General features: G+C 51.3%; 1 protein-coding gene across 4 annotated transcripts; it reads left to right on the top strand.

Moving 5' to 3' along the window:
• Positions 1-5647: 5647 nt before the first annotated feature.
• LOC101718732 (integrin alpha-X) lies at positions 5648-22884 on the top strand. 4 transcript variants are annotated; one of them, XM_087208983.1, is made up of 30 exons: positions 5648-5818; positions 6326-6431; positions 7020-7123; positions 7323-7423; positions 7554-7668; positions 9565-9695; positions 9801-9946; positions 10165-10318; positions 10607-10751; positions 10943-11016; positions 11158-11287; positions 11374-11516; positions 11681-11821; positions 12048-12116; positions 12915-13045; positions 13158-13315; positions 13452-13606; positions 14241-14372; positions 14466-14539; positions 14707-14848; positions 16584-16691; positions 16767-16846; positions 16935-17018; positions 19230-19308; positions 19387-19494; positions 19615-19698; positions 19901-20014; positions 20158-20259; positions 20529-20639; positions 21141-22884. In XM_087208983.1, the coding sequence occupies exons 1-30, from the start codon at positions 5782-5784 to the stop codon at positions 21237-21239; spliced, it is 3357 nt and encodes a 1118-aa protein (XP_087065109.1). In that variant the 5' UTR covers positions 5648-5781; the 3' UTR covers positions 21240-22884. The 4 variants fall into 4 exon arrangements, with proteins under 4 accessions (XP_087065109.1, XP_087065108.1, XP_087065107.1 ...); XM_087208981.1 differs by having other exon boundaries at positions 5649-5818; positions 7353-7423; positions 11907-12116; XM_087208980.1 differs by having other exon boundaries at positions 5649-5818; positions 11907-12116.
• The last annotated feature ends 837 nt before the right edge of the window (positions 22885-23721 follow it).

Raw genomic sequence — 23721 nt, 5'->3', positions numbered from 1 at the left:
ATGTTTTGAGACAGGGTCTCACTATGTAGTTCAGACTGGCCTTGACTTTATTATGTAGCCCAGATTGACCTCAAACTCACAGCAATCCTCCTGCCTCAGCCTCCCAAGTGCTGGGATTACAGCCATGTGCCAAAAAACTAAAACTAGAGATTCCATTTGACTAAGCTGTTTCCCTTCAAGATATCTTCCTAAAAGATTTAAAAGCATCATACCACAGTGATAGATGCACATCCATGTTTATAGCAGCACAATTTATAATAGCTAAATCTTGGAAACAGCCCATATGCCCATCAGAAGATGAATGGAAAAAGAAAATGTGGCATTTACATACAATGGAGTACTACTCTGGCGTAAAGAAAGAACTCGAATCATTTGCAGGAAAATGGATGCACCTTGAGACCATAATCTTAAGTGAAATGAATTAGACACACAAGTTTAAATATTGCATTGTTTCTCTTGTGTGAGAACCCAAAGGGTAAATGGGAATATAATGGAGGACAGATTTTGGGAAGCAGGAAGAACATGTTCGAATGGGAAGTGGAAGAAGAGACGTGGTGGGGAGAGAATGGAAGGAAAAAAGTGGAAATAAGGCTTGTATAAATGGGGAAGGGAAGAAGGGTTGAAGGGAGAGGAGGGAAATGGGAAAAAAGAAAAATTAAGATATAATATTTACAGGGACAAATTCCCTATGATGAATGTGATCAATATGTATGACAAATATGTACCAATAAAAAGTTAAGTCAAAAAAATAAGTCCTAGCATTTTATTGCACAGAATGGTGACTACAGATAATGATGACTGTATATTTTTAAAAGCTAGAAGAAAGAATTTGGAATGTTTTGACCAAAAAGAAATGATAAATGTTTGTGGATGTGTTAGTTACTTTCTTGCCAGGACTAAATACTCGACAAATATAAGTTATTTTGCTCACAGTTTACAGAGGTCTCAGTTCATAGTTGGCTGGCTCCAAAGCAGGGGGACACGGCAGAGGGCATCGCAGAGGAGAAACAGTCTGTGGCAGGCAGGCAGGAAGCAGAGCAGGATCAAGGGAGTAGGAAGGAGATATACTTCAAGGCCACACCCCCAGTGACCCACCTCTTCCCACCAGGTTTCACCTCCCAACATCACACCTGGTATAAAGCCATCAGCAGACTAATCCAGTACCACAACCCATGATTCAGTCACCTCCCAAAAGCCCCACCTATGGGAGCATGAGGCTTTGAGGGGGCATCTAGACACAATTCATAACAGGGGATGTGGCTATATCTATATTTGATCTGATTTCAACATTACACAATGCATACACATATTGAAACATAACATGGTACTCCAGAAATGAACTTTTGGGTCAATTAAAAATTAAAAGAAACTGGACCGGGTATTTAGCTCAGTGGTTCCGCTGCCTGCCTCACAAGCGCAAGGTCCCAAGTTCAATTCCCAGTACCAAAAAATAAAAAAAAGAAGAAACTAAAACCAAAGAACGAAAGACTGATTGGTAACTCTCCTTCCATGCTCTCAGGTTATATCAACTGCTCCAACAAACAGTAGCAAATGCTACTTCCCAGGCACATAACCGAACCACCACAGTGAATGAGGCTGGAACTATTAGATCCTCTGTACCAAAACTCTGCTCATTTTCCTGGTTAGCATTGCACCATCATGAACCAAGTTCTATTAGTGCACCTCCTACGTGTTGGGCATCATGCTGAGTGTTGGGAGTAGAAGGATTAGAAGGCCACAGTCCCTATGTTGATGAAGCCCAAGGTCCCTACACCAACACCTGGCAGATGAAAGTATTCCATCACTGTTTTGCAAGCATCTCCTCCTGATATTCACCAGAGCAGAGCTAACTACTTCCTCCCGTGGGTCACTCTGCTCCTGTCTAGTAAAACTTCTGGAGTCAGACCTCCTTCTAGAGTATGATTTCCTTGTCAGCTAGAACCCTTTCCTGTTTGCCTTGCTCCCTAGAGGAACCAGCCCAGATCCTTCGTCCAGTGGCACGTGTGTGTCACGTATGTATGGGGTGAACGTGAATGAACGCTGTGCAGGAGTAGGTAGGGTAGAGAGGAGGAAGTAAAATCATTAGTAGAGTGACTAAGACCCCACCTTGAGTTCTCTCCTCAGCCTGTCCTAGCCAGGAGACCTGAGGCAAATGACTCAGTTCTGCACAGATATGAGGATGACAAAATTCCTCCACCTCGGGCTGTTGTACAGATTCAGTGAGTTAACACGTTAACACATACGGTGACACACGTTAGTATTATCACAGCTCCTTTTTTCTGCCATCAGGATGATATTACCCCCTGCTTGCTTCTCCTCTCCTGTCCCATCCTTCCTAAGCATCGGCTGAAATCCTGCAGTACTCCTACATCATCACACCAGAGTGCTCTGTCCAGGATCAGGGGTGCAGATAGAACTTGGTGCTTGGAGAAAGGAGCCGTCTCCTGGGTAGCTGTGCGTGGTTGTGTTTCTACACTATAGATAGAATGAAAAGAAATTCTACTTTAAGAAAATCCCGAGGTACAGTGGAGTTGTCCTTCAAAGACAGGGAAGTGAGACAGACCATATGTGGCAGAGGAGTCAGTGTCCCTCCTCTCAGGTCAAGTGGGTGTGTGTGACGTAGACATAGCCTGAAGAATCCCACCAGTTTCTATTTTCTTCTTCCCACACAAAACAAATGACCCAGGAGGCAGACTCAAAACTATTCAGGTCCACTTAGCTCAGGCAAATTAGACCTGAAGTAAAGAAGCAGCTTCTGATCTGGTTTCTCCACCCCTCCCCCCACCCCACAGGTGCTGGAGCAGCTGCAGCCCCTCCTGCCGACCTCTAGCTAGAAAACCCCCCCCCGCCCACACCAGAGCTTAGAGAGTCAGGGACACCCACAAGCAGGCAGAGGGCAAGGCTGGCTGCTCTCCAGACCCCCCAGACCCTCCTCCCGCCATTGATCTCTTGCTGTTGGCTCATGTTGGGCTTCAAACACCAGGGTGCCAGGTGTAGAGAGTTGAGTGCCCGATGCGTACTCCCCCTGGGTTGAGATGCATGTCTCCCCTTTTATTGCTCCTAGGTCTCATCTTCTCTCTGCAAATGTCCGTTTGATTCATTGAAACAACACAGTGAGTTTTAGACAACTTAAGGTCCTGGTGGAGTCATTCTGCTCTCATCCGTCAAATGGGTGGGTTGAACTAAGAAACTAAGAACATCTGTTATACACTTTTATGATTTCAACTTATCCTTGGAAAAGGGAGCCCTTGCCTTTGTATTTCTCCCATTGCAATTTACTTTGAGTGAGCCTGAGTACCACAGGACCACGTTGGACAGCTTGAGAGAAGAGATGGGTCTTGTTCTGCCAGTATTCTCCTCTCCTCCATCACCTGCCAAGGGTGAGACCCAACCCCGAGGCAAGGGAACAAGGAGAAGAAAGATAAACATCAAGCTGGAGGGGATTTCAGCATCTTTGAAGGCTGAGGCCTCACCAGCACTCACTCTGTCCATGATGCCAGCCTTGGGTTCCCAGCCTTTTTCCAGTTAAGTCATTTTCAATTTGTCCAGAATCTGGACTACTCGTCCTTTTCCTTCGGTGGATTTTTCCAGGACTTCCTCATTACCTTCTGCCCTTGGCGTCTGGCAGCCTGTGACAGTGCTGGCACTCCTTTTCTATTGCTGCCTGTCTTAAGGGGACTTTCAGAGCCTGGGGTCCACTTCCACTTCCTCTCTTCCCCATAGTGCTGACCACACATGTCACTTCTCACCTCCCACACTCATGGTCCTCATCACGGATGTCATAAGTTCTCTGCCTCATCCTCTTCCAGAGCTGGTCCCCCTTCTGAGACAGGCTGTCCTGTACATGTCCACCTGCAGTTGCCTTCAGAACTCAAGTGTGGCCCACCCTAGGGGGCCCGCTGGGAGGCCCAGCCTCTCAGCCCAGGTGAGACGGCCTATGGTCCCTGCACTTCCCTTTTCAAAGCAGCCCGTTGTTTCCCCGTTTGCCTTCAGGACCCCAGCACAGGGGCCTTGCGGTCTATGTTTTCTCCACCTAGCAAAGTGCTTGCATGGTCACCCTCAAATTAGGCTTGTGGAATATATGGTGAATACACGATTGGGTGAGTCAGCGAATGGATGCATATCCACCCTGTGCTTCTGCTAGGGACCACATATCACACTCCTTGTGTAGCTAGCGTGGCAAAATGAAATTTTAAAAGTTAGATTTTTTCTTTTAGACACAGATTCTCCTTTTATTTTATTTATTTATTTTTTTAAAAAATTAATTTTATTGGTACATTTTATTGGTACATTTTAGGTATACAACTCGTTTACATTTATCCTTGGGTGCTTGTACCTGTACATGATGGATCTTGGTTCTTATTTTTTCCCCATTACCTGTGCACCCTTCACTCCTCTGCCCTTCCCTATTTACATAGATTTCATTTCCATTTTTTTTTTTCTTTTCTCATAGTTTTTCCTTTCCCCTTCCCCTCCCTTCACTCCTTCGTCTTTGGACCTTTTTTCCTATTTCAAATTATCAATTATTCATTGTAATCATTTTAACTCTTGTTTACACTCTCAGTTTCTCACACTAGAGAAACTATTCGGTATTTACACATGTGTGTCCTATTTATTTCACTTAAGAGGATGGCCTCAACATGCATCCACTTAGCTATAAATGACTCTAGTTTCTTGTTCTTTATGGCTGAGTAGTACTCCATTTTATAAAAAACCCACATGTTCTTTATCCAGTTTCCAGCTGATGGGCACTTGGGCTGTTTCCAAGCTTTAGCTATTAACAGATTCTCCTTTTAGACATAAGCAACATTTTCAAACTTTTGCCAAGCACATAACCAACCTGCCCTGCTGTCCTCAGCCCAGATGAAGTGGCAGAATATGCAGATGCTAGCGCCAGGAGGTCGGCCAGTTTCTGTGGGGTGGGGAGAGCAAGCTGTACATGGCTGGAGCAGGAAAGGAAGCCTCAGACATGCACTGTCTCGTGGCTCTCGCTGCGCCTGTCCCTTGCCATGAAAGAGCCTACATGCCTGTACATTGGGAGACGATGATTTGAAGCCAGTGGGTCCCTCTACCTCCTCAGAGCTAGCTTTGAATATGTCTTTCTTCCTTTTCTCCAAAGTAAATGGCCTCCTTTGATGTGGCCGGCAGCCAACAAACAGACCTGAGATTCTGGGCCTCAGTGGCCAGGAGCACTTGGCCTGGAGGCTTCAGGTCGGAAGGGGAGGGTTTCTGTGGAGGGGAGACTATGGGAGAAGAGGAAGGAGTGTGGGAGGGTGGAGAGGTGCGGAAGGGGAATGGGGTGGTAAAATAGTCCAGGTGCGTCTGTGCAATTATACCTGTTTTCTTGTAACTAATATGCACTAATTAAAAAGAAAAGTGTTTCCACCAGGGTCTTGAGGGGCTGACTTCTGCCCCTTTCCCCTCCCCAGGCTGCCTGAAATTTTATGATCAGGAGAGCCTTCTGCCAGTACAAGAGGGAACTGAGAGGCACGAGGCAGGGTGCGGGATTCATGTCCACCCAGGCAAAGACTGCACACAGCAGAGAAGCCAGCCAAGCCATCTCTGATTAGGAAAGCTCTGAGTGGGGAGTGTGTGGGCTGCCTCAGGCCCCTTCTCTGCTCACTTCGGTCACACTCTCCACCCTCCTCCTCTGAGTCATGCTGGCGACTTCCCTCCCTGCCTCTGGGCTCCTAACTGCCTCTGTTCAGGGCTTCTTCAGTACTCTGGCCCGGCTGTCCTGCAGCAGCCCCGGAACTCAGAGCCGTGTTGGGCCTTCCAGTCATGAGCAGGACCTGCACAGCCCACCTCCTGTTCACGGGTGAGCCTGGAGTCCTGGCTGGGGGACCAGGGTCTGGGTAGAGAGAGACTTGACATTTAGGGGAGCTGGCTTTGAGATCTGGAGTTTCAGAGGAGAGGACATTGAAAACCAATGTGGGAGGAATTCAATGACGCCTTGAGCATCTAGGATTTCTGAAGTTGGCAGAGCAAATCGTTTTTCTGCTTTGTCCATGGCGCCCCTGGGGCCACCAAGGCTTCCTAGCTTCTCCTTCATCTGCCCCAGGGGTAAGGGTGGGGAAGCGCTCATTAGTCTGAAGGTGACCATGGCTCTGTGGAAATGGGGAACTGAAGCTGGGGGAAGCTGTGTGAAGACCATCTGTGAACACCATGAAGGACAGAGGTGGGATGGGTCCAGGAGTCAAGGAAGTCAGAGGCCCTGGGGTGTCAGGCTGAGAGGGGAGAACAGGGCACAGGGACCCAGGACCTAGAGCCAAGGGAGGGCAGGATGGCAGGAGGCAGGAGGAAGACCCTCTTCTCTCTTCCTCAGCCTTAGCTGCTTCTCTCGGCTTCAACTTGGACACGCAGCAGACGAGCAGCTTCCATGTTGACAGCCCTGGGTTTGGACACAGCGTGGCCCAGTACGGCAACTCCAGGTGAGGACGGCTTGTGCCTGGCCTTGGGTGCTCATCGGCTTCGCTCCCTGTACAAAGCCCTGTCCCTTTCCTGCCCACACTGGCCTTCTGTTGGGTGTGGCAGCTTTCCAAAGTTGGGAGTATTTTGATGAAAGTGTACAGTGTCTCACTGTCTCAATAATTACAGCTGATATTTACTTGTTTATTTTTGGTACTAGGGACCGAAGTCAGGACCTTGTGCTTGTGAGCCAGGCACGGTGCCACTGAGCTAAATCCCCGGCCCATTTCAGCTGATATTTATTGGGCACTTTCTGAGTGCCAGATGCTGTGACCTGCACATTGCAGTTGGGCACTAATGTAGACTACACAAGCTTAGAGAATCAGCCTTTCAACAAATACTTATTGAATACCTACTATATACCTCAGGAATGGAGTGTACATCAGAGAATAAAACAGGCAAAAATACTGCCCTTGCAGAATTTAAATTGTTATGAATCTCCATTTCACAGACAGGGAATCAAGGCTCAGAGGGGTGAAGCAAACTTGCCAGAGTGGAAGCGGGGCTCTAGCGTCCACGCTCGTAACTGGAGCATTCTTTTCTCCCTGCAGGGTGGTGGTTGGAGCCCCGCAGGAGGTCAAGGCTGCCAACCAGACAGGGGGCCTCTACCAGTGTGACTACAGCACGGGCCAGTGTGAGCCTGTCTTGCTGCGGGGTGAGTCGCTGCCCTGCGGGACCCAACGCCCGCCCCCTGGCGGCTCCAGCTGTCTGCAGAGCCCCCAGTCTTGGGCAGCCTCTGCCTGTAACAGCTCTGCGCCCCCTGGTTCCAGCGTGGCCCGGAAGGCTCCATTGCTTGTCTCCAAGCGCCTGTGGCCCCTCGCCAGTGCTTACCCATTCTCTTCTGTCCCGGACAGTGACCACATCTGCCATGTCTGTCTCCTCAGTGCCCCCGGAGGCTGTGAACATGTCCCTGGGGCTGTCCCTGGCCACTGCCACCAACCCCACCCGGCTGCTGGTGAGTTGCCCTGGGTCACGAGGGTCTTTCGGGGAGGAGTGGGGCCCAGGGCTGCTGGGCTGGAGTGTGGTGGAGGATCAGGAGCCCCTGTGGGGAGGACGGACTTTCCCACCCGCCTCTCTGTCCCCAGGCCTGCGGGCCTTCCGTGCACCAAGCATGCAGACAGAACATGTACTTGATGGGGTTGTGCTTCCTGCTGGCCTCCCCTGCCCAGAGGCGTGAAAGGCTTCCGGATGCCCTGCAGGGTGAGTGTTCGGGCTGCCAGCTCCTTCGGGGAGCCCACACATTCAACTAGGGTGGGATGGGGTCAGAGACGTTTACAGAACAGATAAGAAGGGGGCCTGGAAAGCAGTTACCAGGGGGAGTGGTGGCTCCCCCAGCCATGGTGTCACTGCTGTCACCATCCCACTGTTTTGCCTCTTGGCCTCAGTTTCTTCACCTGTCGAGTGGGGCTGATAACACAGCCAACACTGCAAGTAACACAAGGTGACCCCCGGCCAGGGATAGGCACAGTGCCTGGCATGAGGGGAAGGCTACCTTAATGGAGCTGCTGTTACTGCTAGAGAGGCTGGGGTTCCCTTTCCTTCACTGCACTCTGGGAGGTGGCCACATAGCTTGTGTGCACGTGTATGAGGCTACGTGTGTGTGTGTGTGTGTGTGTGTGTGTGTATGGGTGTGAGGGCTGCCAAAGAACAGTGTCGGTTTAAATAAAAAAGTTCTCCCAGTACGACTCATCGCTGTTAGCCCTCATCTTCGACCTCCACTTGGCGCACTTTACCCCATCCTTCTTACAGCCTGGCAAGCTCTCTTAGGGGTCTGATTGCACTGTCGTGGCTGGCCCGATGTCCTGAATTGATTCAAAATGTTTATGGCAGTTTCTGTCAAATAAAACATTCTGCTCTGCCCTCATCCACCATACTTCCTGGATCTGGCACCATGGGGTCCTGGCTCTTCCTCAAAGTCAAAATGACCATGAAAGGTAAACATTTGAATTGATTCAGGACACAAGCAGCACAACAGTGCAACTAAAGACCTTCGTGAAAGAGAACCAGAGCTGCTTCAGCAAGTGGCAAGAATGATGGGATGAGTGTGTTCAAGGAAAGGGAGGACTTTGAGGGAGATTCATGTGTCTTTTACTATAATAAAATTTAAAAAAAAATAAACATGGGGTGGGGATTTAGTTCAGCAGTTCCGCTGCCTGCTGCACAAGTGAAAGGACCCGAGTTTGATCCCCAGCACCAAAAAAAAAAAGTAAACATTCCTTGCCTTTCTGACTACATCACATTACACCGTGTGCATGTGTGTGCGACTGCACTTGTGTATGTGTGCATGTGCACGCAGACCAAGACACAGGGCTTGGGTCCTCTGGTGCTGATGGGCATGGACGATAAGGAAGTAGAGCAGTGAGATTTTCAGACCCAATCCACCAAAAACTGATGCCCTTCCCTGGCTGCACATTCACTTCGAGGAGATGTGGAGACTGACATTTGGCCACTGATGGATTCCCTTTCCAGAACCCTGCTGGGCCTAGACTCCGTGCACAGGGCTCATCAGAACACCTAGGACACCAGTGGCCTGGGGGGCCTCCGAGGCACAAAGGGGAGGCTGGCAGGCAGGCAGGCGAGGACTGGGCTCTCCTCCCTGAGCTGGGGGAGCTTCCCTGCCTTTGGACAGATTCTGCTTCTGTGAAGGAGTGGATCAGGGCCCACACTCCAGCCAAGAGCAGAACAGGGCCCTGGTGCAGCTGTTGTCATTAAAAGCATTGAACGGAAGTTCTTTCAGCTTCGACCTGTGAGGACAGACACTGGCCAGGGCTAGCACGAGGTCCTTCCCTTGCTGGATGCTGGGGGTGTTGGGGGAAGGTGGGCTCAGGAAGAGGGGAGGGGTTACATATTGGGAAGATGGGAGTGACATTTTCCTTGTTTTCTTAATCAACCAGGTTGGCTGAGCAGGGGGAAGCAGCTCAGCCCCAGCAGCCTGAGACTCAGGGCTGTTTTGGGCTGGAGTTTACTGGAAGCCCTGATGGGGAGGGGACCCTGGGCGGGGAAGGGAGCTGGGAGAGTGAGTTCTTGGGCCAGGAGGCTCAGGTCCTGGGCTCTTGGGAGTGTCCCTTGGAGGACCAGGGCCACTGCTTTTTCTAGAATGCCCACGGCAGGACCAGGACATCGTGTTCCTGGTTGACGGCTCTGGCAGCATCACCCCCAGAGAGTTTGGCACAATGATAAACTTTGTGAAGTCTGTGATGAGCCAGTTCCAGAGACCCAGCACCCAGGTATGGCCGTGGGGGAGGAGACAAGTCTGCCTGGGGACACTTGCTGAGGCAGTGCTGGGGCCCCAGCGCAGGGAGCTCAGCCCCGGTCCTGTGTGGGTCTCCCAGGTTTCTCTGGTGCAGTTTTCCAACCGATTCCAGATACACTTCACTTTCAATGACTTCGCCTCCAGTTCAGACCCACTCAGCCTGCTGAACCCTGTGCACCAGCTGCAAGGGTTAACGTACACAGCCACGGCCATCAGGAACGTCATGTGAGCCCGCTCCCCCACGCCCTGTCCCAGGAACCCAGCTCCTCCTTCAGGTCTCACCTGCCTTCCTGAGAAAGGGACAGGCGGACACTGAAATCCAGTCCATGCCCCTTTCCCGAGTCGGGAACCTCTGGGGCAGAAGCGTCTCTTCATTTTCACAAAGGCATCAGAGGCTGGTCTTGCTTTTTCATAGACCTCTGAACCTTGCTCTCTCCTGACAGAAATCAACTGTTCACCACCCAAAGTGGGGCCCGCAGGGATGCCACTAAGGTCCTGATCGTCATCACCGATGGGCGTAAAGAAGGAGATTTCCTGGAGTACAAGGATGTCATCCCCATGGCGGAGGCGGCAGGCGTCATGCGCTACGCCATTGGGGTAGGGCCCAGGGCTGGGTGTGGGTGCCTGCCCACCATGTCCTCCTGCCTCTTCCTCTCGAGGCTGCCTCCCTTTCCTGGTTAGAAATCCCCAGCTCCTCATCTCCTACTGCATTCAGGATGACAGCTCTGGCCCAGCCTGCAGACCCTTAGTGTCCTGCATGTCTGTGTCCCCTTTTCTCTTCTGGGTGGTAAGATTGTCCCAGCAGCATTCTCAGAGGTCATCAACACCCAGGACACACAGGCACATCGTCATTATTTTCGCTGAGTTACTCTTTGCTGCTTACAGGTTGGAAAAGCTTTTCAAACTAAGGGTTCCCTGAATGAATTAAATCAGATTGCATCGAATCCCTCCTACATATTTAAAGTGGAGAACTTTGACGCTTTGAAGGCCATTCAAAACCAGCTGAAGGAGAAGATCTTTGCCATCGAGGGTAAGTCAGAGACAGAGCTGTTCAGTTCAGAAAGCCTCAGCTGCGGGTAATTTTCCTTTTTGAACCTAGACTCTTGTGTGGGTGCTAATGCCTTTGGTCTCCAACCCTGACATTCCCTAAGAATCCTCGTCGGACCCAGCATAGCTCATGTTTCTCACTGGAACCCCAGGCATCATGGTTTCCTTCTCTAGGTACCGAGGCCGTAAGCAGCAGTTCTTTCGAACTGGAGATGTCCCAGGAGGGCTTCAGTGCTGTGTTCACGCCCGTGAGTGACGTCCCTTCAGGCGAGGATGTGGGATGGGGGTGTTGAGGAAGGGAAGACTTGGATGCTGTGGGGAGCAGGTGTTCCTTCGGGGTAGGCTGTCCGCTCACTCCCGCCTGCCGACTTGCAATCATTTCCGCTCAGGATGGACCCGTTCTGGGGGCTGTGGGGAGCTACAGCTGGTCTGGAGGTGCCTTCCTGTACCCCCCGAATGGGAAGCCCACGTTCATCAACATGTCTCAGGAGCACGTGGACATGAGGGACTCTTACTTGGGTGAGAGAGGCGGTGGTGGGGGACTGGCGAGGGACACGCGGCTGGGGCGGGGGCCTCGGTGCTGAGGCCCATGCCCCGACCCCAAGGTTATGCCACTGAACTGGCCCTTCGGAAGGGCGTGCAGAGCCTGGTCCTGGGGGCGCCTCGACACCAGCACATGGGGAAGGTGATCATCTTCACCCAGGGACGCAGGCAGTGGAGGCCGCAGGCCGAGGTCGCGGGGACCCAGGTCGGTGCGGAGGGAGGCAGAGCGGAAGGCGTGGTGGGCAGCGGGGCCAGGGCAGAGGAGGAGAGGCGAGGGGCGCTGGGGCCTGGGCAGGGAGAGCTGATGCCAGGCCCGCCCCGCGGTACCTCTGGCGGGGGCAGGCAGGTGACTTCTGGCTCTGCCCTCAGATTGGCTCCTCCTTTGGGGCCTCCCTCTGCTCTGTGGATGTGGACAGAGATGGCAGCACTGACCTAGTCCTCATCGGGGCCCCCCATTACTACGAGCCGACCCAAGGGGGCCAGGTGTCCGTGTGTCCCCTGCCCCCGGGGGTGAGTGGCTGATGGGACTGGGCTGGGGCGTCTGCCGAGGGGAGGAGGGGGCTGGACTGGGCATGGTGCTGTTTTTACTTTGCAGCGGAGCAGGTGGCAGTGCGGGGCTCCTCTCCGTGGGGAGCAGGGCCATCCCTGGGGCCGCTTTGGGGCAGCCCTGGCAGTGCTGGGGGACGTGAATGGGGACAAGCTGACAGACGTGGCCATCGGGGCCCCCGGGGAGCAGGAGAACCGGGGTGCTGTGTACGTGTTTCACGGCGTCTCGAGACTGGACATCGGCAGGACCCACAGCCAGGTGAGGCCCTCGGTTCAGCTTCCTTTAGTTCCTTCTCCTTGTGTCTTGGGTTCATTGAATCAGCTTCTTGTCCCTGGCCTTAGGAATTTTCGTCCCCTTCCTTCTTTCAGTTGTTTTTTACCTTGAATTTCTCCAGATTCAGTTAAGCACAAACCAGCTCTTTTCTTTGGCTCCAAAAGCCTTCGATCTGTGGTGGACGGGATGTGGCTCAGGGCACCGTGCCTGCCTGGCAAGCGCGAGGTCCTGAGTTCGATCCCCGGGACGAAATGAAAAAAAAAAGAAAGACACCATCTGTTGCAGACAGCTTGGTGGGTAAGAGATGAGGCTTGAAGAACAGAACCAGACCAAAGCCTGGGACTTCCCAGCTTTCATTAGCTGTGCGGCCTTAGGCAAGTTACCGATTTAGCCTCTGTGAGCTTTAATTTCTTCCTGTGAGACATGGGAATGATTAAAGCAACTCCCAAAGCAAAGCCAATAGCCAACTCCATAGGCTTCTTGTAAGGATGAGCGGTCAATGCACCAAGCATGCCACTCATCAGAGATTCTGAATTTAAGAGAGACTGCCGAATGAACATACCAGATGGTGAATAACTGAGTCTGTTACATTTCTATCATGTTCTACTTCCTGATGGAGAGTTAAAGAGCTCCTTTCTCCCCGTCTCGGGTCCCTGAGATGCTTGTGCTAGTTGCTTCCAACTCTTACCTTTCCTTCTCTGCTTTAAAATTTCTCTGTTCAGATCTGCTTCCCTGCTTGCAGTCAGCTCCTCTTGACTCGCTCTTCCTGTTCTCCTCTGGCAGCGGATCACCGGCTCCCAGCTGTCGCCCGGGCTCCGGCACTTTGGGCAGTCCCTGAGCGGGGGCCAGGACCTCACCCAGGACGGACTGGCGGACCTGGCCGTGGGAGCCCAGGCCCAGGTGCTGCTGCTCAGGTTAGAACAGCTGCTGCAGACGCTCCCCGCGTGGACACCCATGTGCTCCTGCTCCACAGCTGTGCGGCCAGGGCTAAGAGAGCCTTGCCTCAGCTCGGTGTTCCACCCACAGGACGAGACCGGTCCTCGGGGTGGGGGTGACCGTGCATTTCACGCGAGCAGAGATCCCCAGGTCTATGTTCGAGTGTCAGGAACAGGTGGCCCCTGTCCAGGACCTAGCTGATGCCAAGATCTGCTTTGAAATTTATGAAAGTACCAAGAGTCAAGGAGGTAAGTGGCCCAGTCCTGGACACCCTGACCTTTGGGGTCCCCTGACACAGGACTCCTGTGTGCTGCCTGCTCTTTCCCCGCCTGAGAAGCCTCTCCCAGCCCCCCGGGCTTCCCCATGCACTGTTTTCCTTTCCAGGTAACCTCCGGAGCTCTGTGACCTTCGAACTTACCCTTGACCCTGGCCGTCTGAGTCCACGTGCCATCTTCAAGGAGACAAACACCCGGACTCTGACTCAAACCCAAGTCTTCCGGCTGAGCCGGCGCTGTGAGACTGTGAAGCTGCTTCTCCCGGTGAGGCAGCTGGACATGGGCGAGGGCCATTTGGAGCCTGGCCGTGGGCCGGGCAGGGAAGGGCCAGGGCATGTCCTGCTGCTCTCTGGGCTCGGCCTCAGCACAGGGCCTGCTGTGCAGGTGTGCTCAGCACACATGCAGGTGGCAGCTGAGTGCGTGAATGGACCAAGCAAGGTTGGCTGCAATGGCCAGAGGTTACACAGGTGGATTTCAGGAAAGGGAACAGGGGTGCTGGACAGAGCTTTGGTGCTGCAGGCTGAGTCTTTCAGGCATTCTCTAGGCACAGTTGATGGCTCTGCTCCTCTGAGACAGGCCCTGTGTAGGGGCTGGACACACAGCAGGCGGCAAAAGGATCAGTGCCCACCAGGAACTCTTGGATGGGTGGAGGGAAAATGATGAGCTGCTGGATAGCAGATATTGGGTAGTGCTAGATGTTAGGACGGAAGATGAGACCAGGGATGTGGACAGAGAGGAGGGTGGTTTGGGAAGACACTGGGGAAAGTGAGGGGCCTGCACACAGGAAGGCAGAGCAGGTTCTGCTTGGCAGGATAGCACCAGCACATGCTTACTGAGAGCAGGGAAGTAGGTACCCAGGGCTTGGCTGTGTACCTTCCCTTCAATGCTCGTCCTCCAGGCCTGTGTGGAGGACTCAGTGAGCCCCATTGCCTTGCGCCTCAACTTCTCCCTGGAGGGCAAGCCCATCCCTTCCCTCAGAAACCTCCAACCTGTGCTGGCCCCAGACGCTCACACGTGCTTCTCGGCCTCTGTGAGTGCGGGGTGCAGGGCTCTCTGGGGGTGGCGCAGGCTGGTGCAGGCTGGCTCTGGGTCTCAGGACAACCGTGTGCGGCCCTTCTCTCAGTTGCCCTTTGAGAAGAACTGTGGAGCTGACCACATTTGCCAGGATGACCTTGGCATCACCTTCGGCTTCTCGGGGTAAGCTTCCACCTGCCATGTCTGCCCGGGGGTCCCACTTCACTTCTAGAACCTGGGACTCAGAACCCAGGTATGCAGCCCCTGTGTCCTGCCTCCTCACCCTATTCTTTACCCCAGACCATTCCCAGCCTCAGGCACAGACTCCTCTCCTCCCCCTCAATGCCCAGCTTGAAGACCCTGGTGGTGGGGAGCACCTTGGAGCTGAATGCAGAAGTGACAGTGTCCAACGATGGTGAAGACTCCTATGGAACTGCAGTTACCTTCTTCTACCCAGAAGGGCTGTCCTATCGACGAGTGGCAGGACATCAGGTATTCTGTCTGGCGGGCCAGGAATCGGCACAGATAGATCTGTGCTAGGTTCAAAGCTCAGGTTGGGTGGCCATTGCTCAGCAGCCTGTAGTAGGCCAGAAGTCTGGGCTGGTCTAGGGTGCACATGGTCGGGCTATCTGGGGCTTGCCTTTGCTCTTGTGATGTTCAACTTTGGGCCTCACATTTTAAAGACACTGGCTGTCAAAAGTGAGTACCTGGAGGCCATTAGTGCAGAGAGAAAGGTACCCCACCTTGAATCTCTTTATATGCCATATCATGTCAATATTCCTCTTTCAAAGGAAAAAGTGCCTCAATCTTCAAATATTTTAAACATTATTATGTAGAAGAAAGAGTCAAATTTATTGGTTACAACGAAGTTTTTCTATGAAGAACCAAAGAGGAAATATTTCATCTTTATGGACTATACAATTTCCAACAACTTTCCCGTGGTAGAATGAAAGCACCCATTGATATGAATAAATATGTGAACGAGCATGTCTGCGAGCCAATAAAACTTTACTTATAACAATAGGATGTGGGCTATTTGCCATTCTCTGTTCTAAAAGACAGTACTACAACCAAGGGAGTCAAAGAGAAACAGTTTTTTTTCTTTTATAAAAATTTTATTATGAAAAAATTTAAACATTTGCAAAAATAGACAATAGTTCAATACATCTCCCCAAAATGTTTCACCCAGATTACACAATTACCAACATTTCTGCCTCATTTTTTCATCTACTTTTTCCTTTGCTGAAATATTTTTTTTTTGTACTGGGGATCGAACTCGGGTCCTTGTGCTTGTGAGGCATGCAGCAGAACCACTGAGCTAAATCTCCAGCCCTGCTGAAATATTTTAAAACAAATTCCAGACAGTAAGTCATCTCACCTTACAATTCTGAACATTGGAGACATCTTACAGGACCTCGAAGCCATTTTCTTACCACATGGAACGAAGGGTTCCTTGCATTTAGATCACAGTTCAATTTCCCTAATTGTCTCAAAATGTTTTTTGCTCCTGATTTATTTGAACAGGGATCTAATCTAGGTCCACTTATATTTGTGTATATCTGCCAGTCTCATTTCCAATGGGAGCACATTTTAGTTAACATATGAAAAAACACGCTAGGAAAAGCAACCTCCAGTGTGGGAGGAGTGCGTGGTCATTGAAAGTCTCCTGGACATCAGCCCAGGGCTACATGACCTTTGTTGGATATTGATTTTAACAAGTGAGTAGTAAAGAATATACTTGGAGACAATCCAGGAAACATGATCAGTATATTAAGGAGTTATTACTAATCCTGTTGGGTGTAATTTTTTGAGTCTTGTTATGTTTAAAAAATATCTTTATTAGTTGGTGGTATACATTGAAGTATACCTGCATTAAACAATATGATATCTGGAATACACTTTAAATTATTCAGGAAAAGAAAAAGTATAGAATAGCTGAATAAAACACGTGTCAAAAATTGCTAATATCTTCAGCTGAGTGATGGATTTGTGGGGTTGATTTTGTGGTCTCTCTACTTCTGAGTATGTTTGAAAACTTGCATAATAAAAGGTCATTAAAATAACAATAAATAAAGAGAGGGAAACTAAGAAATGCAATTTCTACTCTGGGAGAAAATGTGAGCAGATAGTGTTAAGGATCTTTTAAAAACATAACCTTAAGGCGGCCGTGTCTTGAAGTCTCTCTGCAACTCTGACAAGTGCTGTCTTTCGCCCTGCCATTGCCTAGGACCAGCAGCAGATTCGCTCCCCGAGGCTGACATGTGACAGCGCCCCTGCTGGGAGCCAGGGCACCCGCTGCAGCATCAACCACCTCACGCTCCGAGGGGGCACACAGGTCAGCCTGGCCCCTGCCCACCCCTGGCCCCAGCCCCATCCTGGTTTACTCCTCTGTGATCTCCCTCTTCCTCAGGTCGCCTTCGTGCTCACCTTTGATGTCTCTCCCAAAGCTGAGCTGGGAGACCGGCTGCTTGTGATAGCCAACGTGAGCAGGTGAGCTGCATGAGGCCTGGGCAGCACCCTTCGCACTCCGTCCTCCTCTTCTGCGGCCCCTGGCAGCCAGGCTTTCCTTATTTTGCAGTGAGAATAACACCCCCAGGACCAGCAAGACCACCTTCCGGCTGGAGCTCCCGGTGAAGTATGCTGTCTACACTGTGATCAGCAGGTGCTGCAAGGGTTATATTCTCCCCCACTCCACCTGGGCAAAGTGGGGGGTTCTCATCTCACGCAGCACTTGGAATATCTGTGTTGTTTTAGGTTTTATTGTCATCCTTTCCAGTGGTAGACGATACTTCTAGCGGTGCTTATTCATCAATGGGTGCTTATTGTGGGCTAGTTATAACAGAAATTGTGGTATCATTGTCATCATAACATACAATTAACAGAGGTTATAAGTCTCAAGGGCCGGGGATTTAGCTCAGTGGTGCCGCCACTTACCTCGAAAGCACAAGGTCCTGAGTTCGATCCCTGGTACCAAAAAAAAAGTCTCAGAACCCAAGATTCTCTTGGGTTTCCTGGACATATGACATGTCTCTGTCTTTGAGGTTCCTACAGCATCATTGGGGAGCAAAGTTACGATGACCCAAGCCAAAATCTCAAGGGTGGCACCCTGGGGATGATGTGGGTTTGTTAATCAGCTTTCTGTCACTGTAACAAATACCTGAGCTAATCACCTTACAAAGAGGAAAGATTTACTTTGGCTCAGTTTGGAAGCTCCAGCCCATGCTCTGTTGGTCCCATCATGTTGGGCCTCTGGTGAGGCCGTACATTGTGGCAGGAATGTGTGGCAGAGCAGAATGGCTCACCTCATAGCCACCAAGCAAGAAAGAGAAGAAGGAGGGGCTGTGGTCCCAGATCTCCTTGGCGTCCCGGCCCCCGTGACCGAGGACCCCCCACCTGGCCCACCTTCCTGAGGTTTCCCCACCTCCCAGGGCCAACGCCTGACGACAAACCTCTAGCCCAGGCCTTTGCTGGCACCCCAGATGCAGACTATAACCGTGGACAAGGGAGCGAGGGCCTCCTGTAAGGGACCTCTTGGCTCAGTGTTGAAGACTACAGCCTGAGCTTCCCCAAAGCGATTCTTTTAGAATTGCTCTTGACATTTGTGCGGGACAGGTTTTTGGTTTTTTGCAAGGAACAGACTTACACCCTGTAGGGCTTTAGAACCCCCTTCCCCTTTGCCCCTTTGTCAAGAAGAGGGACAGATGATCTTTCTGCTGCACAGGCTGGGTATGAGGGAGAAGCTGCTTGAAGGATAGGGCCTTAAAATGCTGCCTAAGGAGGATTACATGTGCAGCTTAAAGAAGAAGCCAAGTGTTTGAGCAGATACCTTCCTTCAACAAACATCTTCCCAGGGTTTACTGTGTGCCAGGTATAGTCCTGTGGTGACTTTAAATTTATTTGCAATCGAACAAAAGTTTATTGAGGTCCTTTTTGTACTCAAAACCAGACAAACCCCTGCTCTCAAGGGACATCTCTTGTTAGGTGATCTTTTTGGGCTCAGGGTTTCACACTCTCACCTGCACTTGCACACCTGCTGGCCCTGGCAGGTGCACACACAGGGGTTATTTGCTGGGGTGTGCACTGGGGCTCTTAGGCCGCCTCTGGCCAAGTGTGGCTCCATGGCACTGCCACATTCTGCAGAGGCCACTGTGTGGATGATACGCAGAGCTGTTCCGGTTGCTGGTCTGGAGCACTTGGGGAGAGGAAAGAATGAGACTTCAGAGCAGAAGAGAACTTGCATTTGGACTATGAGGCGAAGGACAGGCACCGAGGAACGGGGCGACGGGGGCACAGAGGAGGCATAGAAGGCATAGAAGAGTCCTAGCTGGCTACTTCGTGTCCAGCCTGGGGCCCGAGTAGGCCCCGAGAGGTGGTGCAGTGCTAACATCCGGCGAAGAGTCTGTTATGGCCCTCAGCTCCAAGCCCCGGGCAGAAAAAGCCGAGGGAATAGGAGAGCAGGCCCAGGGAGGCTCGTGGGAGCCCGGCAGCAGCTGTGCTCCATCAGCATGCGGTCAGCAGTGTCCGCTCGGTCCTCCCAAACTCCTGCTGTGTCCTGCACCCCATGAGGGCCTGAAAGGAAAACTGAAGTGCAGACAGGCGGAGGCGTGGCCCCATGTCTGGCCAGTCAGCAGCATGGCTCTCGCTTGGCTCCTTTCACCGCGCCCCTGCTGAGCCCCCAGCAGCCCCCTCTGGGGGCAGCTCACGCACGCTCTTAACCCTGCTCCCTAACCCTGCTCTGCCCCAGTCCAGCCACAGGCCTCATTCCGTGTCAGCCCAAGGCCCCAGTGACCGCTTGTCCCGTTGTGCCCGATCCAGGGCCTCCTCAGGGGTCCCCATGGGAGTTCACATCCATTCCTGGCTCTTCTCTCTCCAGCCACGAACAGTCAGTCAAGTACCTCAACTTTTCAGCCTCAGAGGAGGAGAGAAGCGGTGTGGCCATGCACAGATACCAGGCAAGTGGCGAGGCCGTCAGTACGCAGGCTGTGCTGGGAGCTCGGGCTGGGCCCTGCGCTCATTCCCTCTCTGTGCAGGTGCATAACCTGGGTCAGAGGGACTTGCCTGTCAGCATCAGCTTCTGGGTGCCTGTGGGGCTGAATGGAGCAGCTTTGTGGACGGAGGTGGAGGTCTCCCACCCTCAGGTAGCAGTGCTCAGACCGTGCACAGCTCGGCCACAAACGCCTTCAACTGGGTGCCCTGGGTCTCCCATGAATCAGCTGTGTTTGATCGGAGATGTTTGTTCCCTCCGTGGCTTCTCCTAGAATCCATCCACCCAGTGTTCCTCGGAGAGACTGGTTCCCACAGAGGCTGACTTCCGGACTCACATGCAGAAGAACCCTGAGCTGGTGAGGAGGGCTGTGGGCTGCCCTCTTCTGGGAGCCTCGTGTTGGAGGAATTTCATTCCACAGTCACCCTGCACCTAAGGATGTTTGCCGGACAGCCTTGTGTGCTCAGACACGACTGCTTCCCTCGAGTCACAGAGTTGAATGTCATCTTCTGTCTTCACAAGCATCTTCCTCTGGCCAGACACTACTTCTCCGTCCCCAGGACTGCTCTGTGGCTGACTGCCTGAGGTTCCACTGTGATGTCCCGTCCTTTGGCATCCAGGAGGAACTTGACTTCATCCTGAAGGGCAACCTCAGCTTCGGCTGGGTCAGCCAGGTGTGTGGCCCAACAGCAGGGGCCCGCCCCAGCTCCATGTTGTATTTGATGCGTCTGCACCTTCCTCAGGCCAGGACGTTTCCTGAACCCCGAACCCCCCTGCCCCCCTGCTAACGCCCCTCATCCCCCCTCCTCTTTTGCAGACACTGCAGAAGAAGGTGTCGGTCGTCAGTGTGGCTGAAATCACATTCAACAGGTCCATGTATGCCCAGCTTCCAGGGCAGGAGGCATTTCTGAGAGCCCAGGTAGCAACTGTGTGGTAGGCAGCAGCCATGCTGGTCAGAGGGCTCTGGATGCTGCATCTGTGTGTTGGCTGGGGCGTCGGCAAGCCCAGAGGGAGGAGGGGTGAAGGTTCCTGAGCAGTACAGCTGTCCCCAAGCACCTGGGTGGTTCTTCCTGTCACTACTTGGAGTGGGGCCTGGGGAAAGGATGGAAAGGAGCTAAAGGGCTGGGGGACGGGGAGGAGTCTGGGACTGCAAGAGGCCTGACACTGGTGGGGCCGGCTCCACTGCAGCTGAAGACAGTGCTGGAGAAGTATGAAGCCCACGACCCTGTGCCCCTCCTGGCGGGCAGCTGTGTGGGAGGGCTGCTGCTCCTGGCTCTCATCACAGCCTCGTTGTACAAGGTGAGCGCTTGACCCTGCTCCTGCCACTGGGGTCTGATGCTGCTCTTTCTTCAACTGTGGAAAGCTGTCCATTCTCTCTGCTTTCTGGCGTGTGAGAAACTCCCTCTGCCCATGATACACCAGCCTCCATCGGTCCCCATGTCTGTGCCTTTCTGTCTGCTGCTCAGACCTCTTGTCTCTCTCTTTTTTCTATCCTCTCCACTTTTCTACTTGACAGCAGACTATAACAGAAAGCACAGACATCAGTTTGAGTGTTGACACTGCCACAGTTCTTTCTTTCTCTGACAAGGCAAATGCTTGGTCCACTCTGGGTCTTGCTCTTTTCATTGTGAAGGTGATTTACTCATAGTTCACAGAGTCTTGTCTGAGTCTATATGATATAAGGTACAAGTTTCCGTGGCTGTGCTTTAAATGTAGCACAGAGGGTGATCTCTCCCTCTTTCCTTGCTATGTCTGCTCTTGTCTGCTGGACTTACTAACTTTTTCTCTTTCTTCCCCTAGGCTGGCTTCTTCAAACGTCAGTACAAGGAAATGATGGAGGAAGCAAATGGACAGGTTGGCCCAGAAAATGAGACATCAGACCCCCAAGCTGTCCAGTGAGAAACTACTCCCTGTGCTCCTTTGGACCCGGCCTGCACCCAGAGATTTACCAGCCGTTACCCAGCGGGGAGGCAGCATTCCACATGAGGGCAACTGAGGCCAAGCTGTTTCACTCTTGGGAGCACGCGATGTGCCACCCGGAAAGTCTTGTTCCGGGAAGGACATCTGACCCCTTACGGCTCGTAGAACCCTGAGGACTGGCTCTTTGCCCTGACACAGAAGACTTGACTTGGAATTAATACCTAAAAATACGTGGGCTAAAGTTGCAAGCCCCAGTGTTCCTTCCTCTGCCAGCCACCAATGATCTTTCTAAAGTGCAGAACTGAATAAGCCACCCCTCCTTGTCTATCTTCAGTGGGTGCCCATTTCTCCCACGACAGTGTCTGAATTCTCCAGCTTGTTGTGAAAAGTACAGTTTTGTCTCCTGAAGATGGGCTTCAGAGCACATGGTGCTTCCTTGTCATCCTCATTTCTAGTAAAATACTGCCAACAGAAGCTCTTAGCTTCTTTTTGGAATCTCAGGCCAAATTGGAATAAAATGTCTCCGAATTGCACTGTGTGAAGCTGGCGTCCAGCTGTGAGGTGCATCCTCACAGGAGGGGACCCAGGGCTACCACAGGTCAACCAGTTCCAGGGCAGAAGAGGCCCAGCCCACTTCCAGATTTTGAAGTTCTAAATGTAGTGAATGAGTAATCCCAGAACATGATTATAAAAAAGTATATTTCAAATGTTTGTATCAATAAATTAAAACATGCACAAAAAGTCTATGTAACTAATAGAAACTGTGTCAAAGGTCTGAGGTTAAGGCCTTCTACAGGTGTGAGTCACGGACAGTAGAGGCCATCGGGGCTCTTCATCGTGGCAAATGCTGGCCAGCCTGAGGCCTGCGGCCAGGAGAAGAGTGTTAAACAGAGTGGCGTTATGAACATCTCTCTGTGGGGTAACTTGAGCTCCTCATCCACTGTCCTTAAGGCTGTTGGAAACTGAGGGGAGGGGCAGGGATAGAGAAGCGGCCAGGCTCAGTGGCTGCCCCTCTGCCTGGAAAGGTCCCCAGAGTGAACCAATGCACAGGTGTTTCCTACCAAGCTTAGGCTGTGTTGAGGGTGCTCAGATGATCAGACTTTAGGAGAATCTGGCCTAGAATGATGTTTGTCAGAATGGGTTCCACAAATCTCAGGTGATCACTGATGATCTTCTAAGTTTTAGAACAAAAAGCAAGAGACAATTTTATCTTCATACACTGCAAACATTTGAAATACGCCATTTGTAGCGCTGCCTCCTTAGTATTGTGTTCTTAAAGGCAGCACATGGACTCAGAAGACAGCAATGTGCTCCTGGTTCACATTCAGGCAACGGATGTTATTTTCACATCTTCCTTTGTGTGCTGTTGTTTTCATTCAGTACACTTGCACTTTGGGGGTTGCCATTGTGTTGTGTTATATTCCCAAATCATACAAATGGAACAATGGCTCAAAAGCATGAAAATTGTAATAACTATTATTACTACAATGGAGTATCATGTCATCAAAATTAGCACTGACTTTTTTATTGAATCTAGTGCACGCACAGAATAGAAATGTGTGAATGCTTGGATGAGTGTTTATAAGCCAAAAATAAAATATATCTAGGAAATATTACACCATGCAAAAATTGGATTTTATTTGTTCTGTTATGCATTCACTTCTAATCCATTGTCCATTTGGAAACTGTGGTACATAGTAGTATCATGTAGTTCAAAGCTGTTGTATCATTTTCAAAAAAATATAGTGACTTCCCAGGTAAAGCCGCAAAGATTTCTTAAAACAACTGCAGCATGAAGCTTTCTGACCCCGAATCAACGAATGTTATTACTAAATACAGAAAAGAGAGGCAAAAGCTATAGTAACACAAGTCAAAGTTCCTCTTAAAGCAGGATAAGTCACATAGTTTCCAAGAAGCTTATAAAAAACAGTAGTGGAGTTAATGCTTGCATTGGAAGGCCACTTTTGCTGCAAGTAACAACAGAAAAAAATGCTTAGGAACATATAAAGGGGCTTTGCACAGCAAGCAGTCAAGGCGCAGTTTGTTGTTTAATTCATTGGTTCAACGATGACATTATGATGTAGGTTCTGTCAGGTGTGTGTAGTCCCAGACACCTGAGAGGCTGAGGTAGGAGGATTGCTTGCATTCAGGAGTTTGGGGCCAGCCTGGACAACATAGTGAAACTCCATCTTAAGAAGCAAAAACAGGTTCTTTCCAGCTCTCCAATCAGCCATCCTTGTGTGGCTTTTGTTCTTACCTTCGTCCCCTTATGGTTGCCAGAGCCCCAGCATTATATCCGCAGGTAACTGTGCCCACAGGCAAGCAGGGCAGATTCTCCTCATGCTTCTCTTTATCAAGGTGGTGAGTCATTTTCACATATTCTCGTATTTGCCCTGACTGGGACTGATTTCACCCCAGGACTGCATGGAGTGCTGAGCAAATAATCATCTACCTTTTGTAT

This window comes from Heterocephalus glaber, unplaced genomic scaffold (genome assembly GCF_053883595.1).
Source record: "Heterocephalus glaber isolate CG9 unplaced genomic scaffold, H.glaber_assembly_v1.0 deba00000943, whole genome shotgun sequence".
NCBI classification, from domain to species: Eukaryota; Metazoa; Chordata; class Mammalia; order Rodentia; family Bathyergidae; genus Heterocephalus; species Heterocephalus glaber.
The sequence above is the reverse complement of the archived record's forward strand: the minus strand, read 5'-3'. Positions and strand labels throughout refer to the sequence as shown.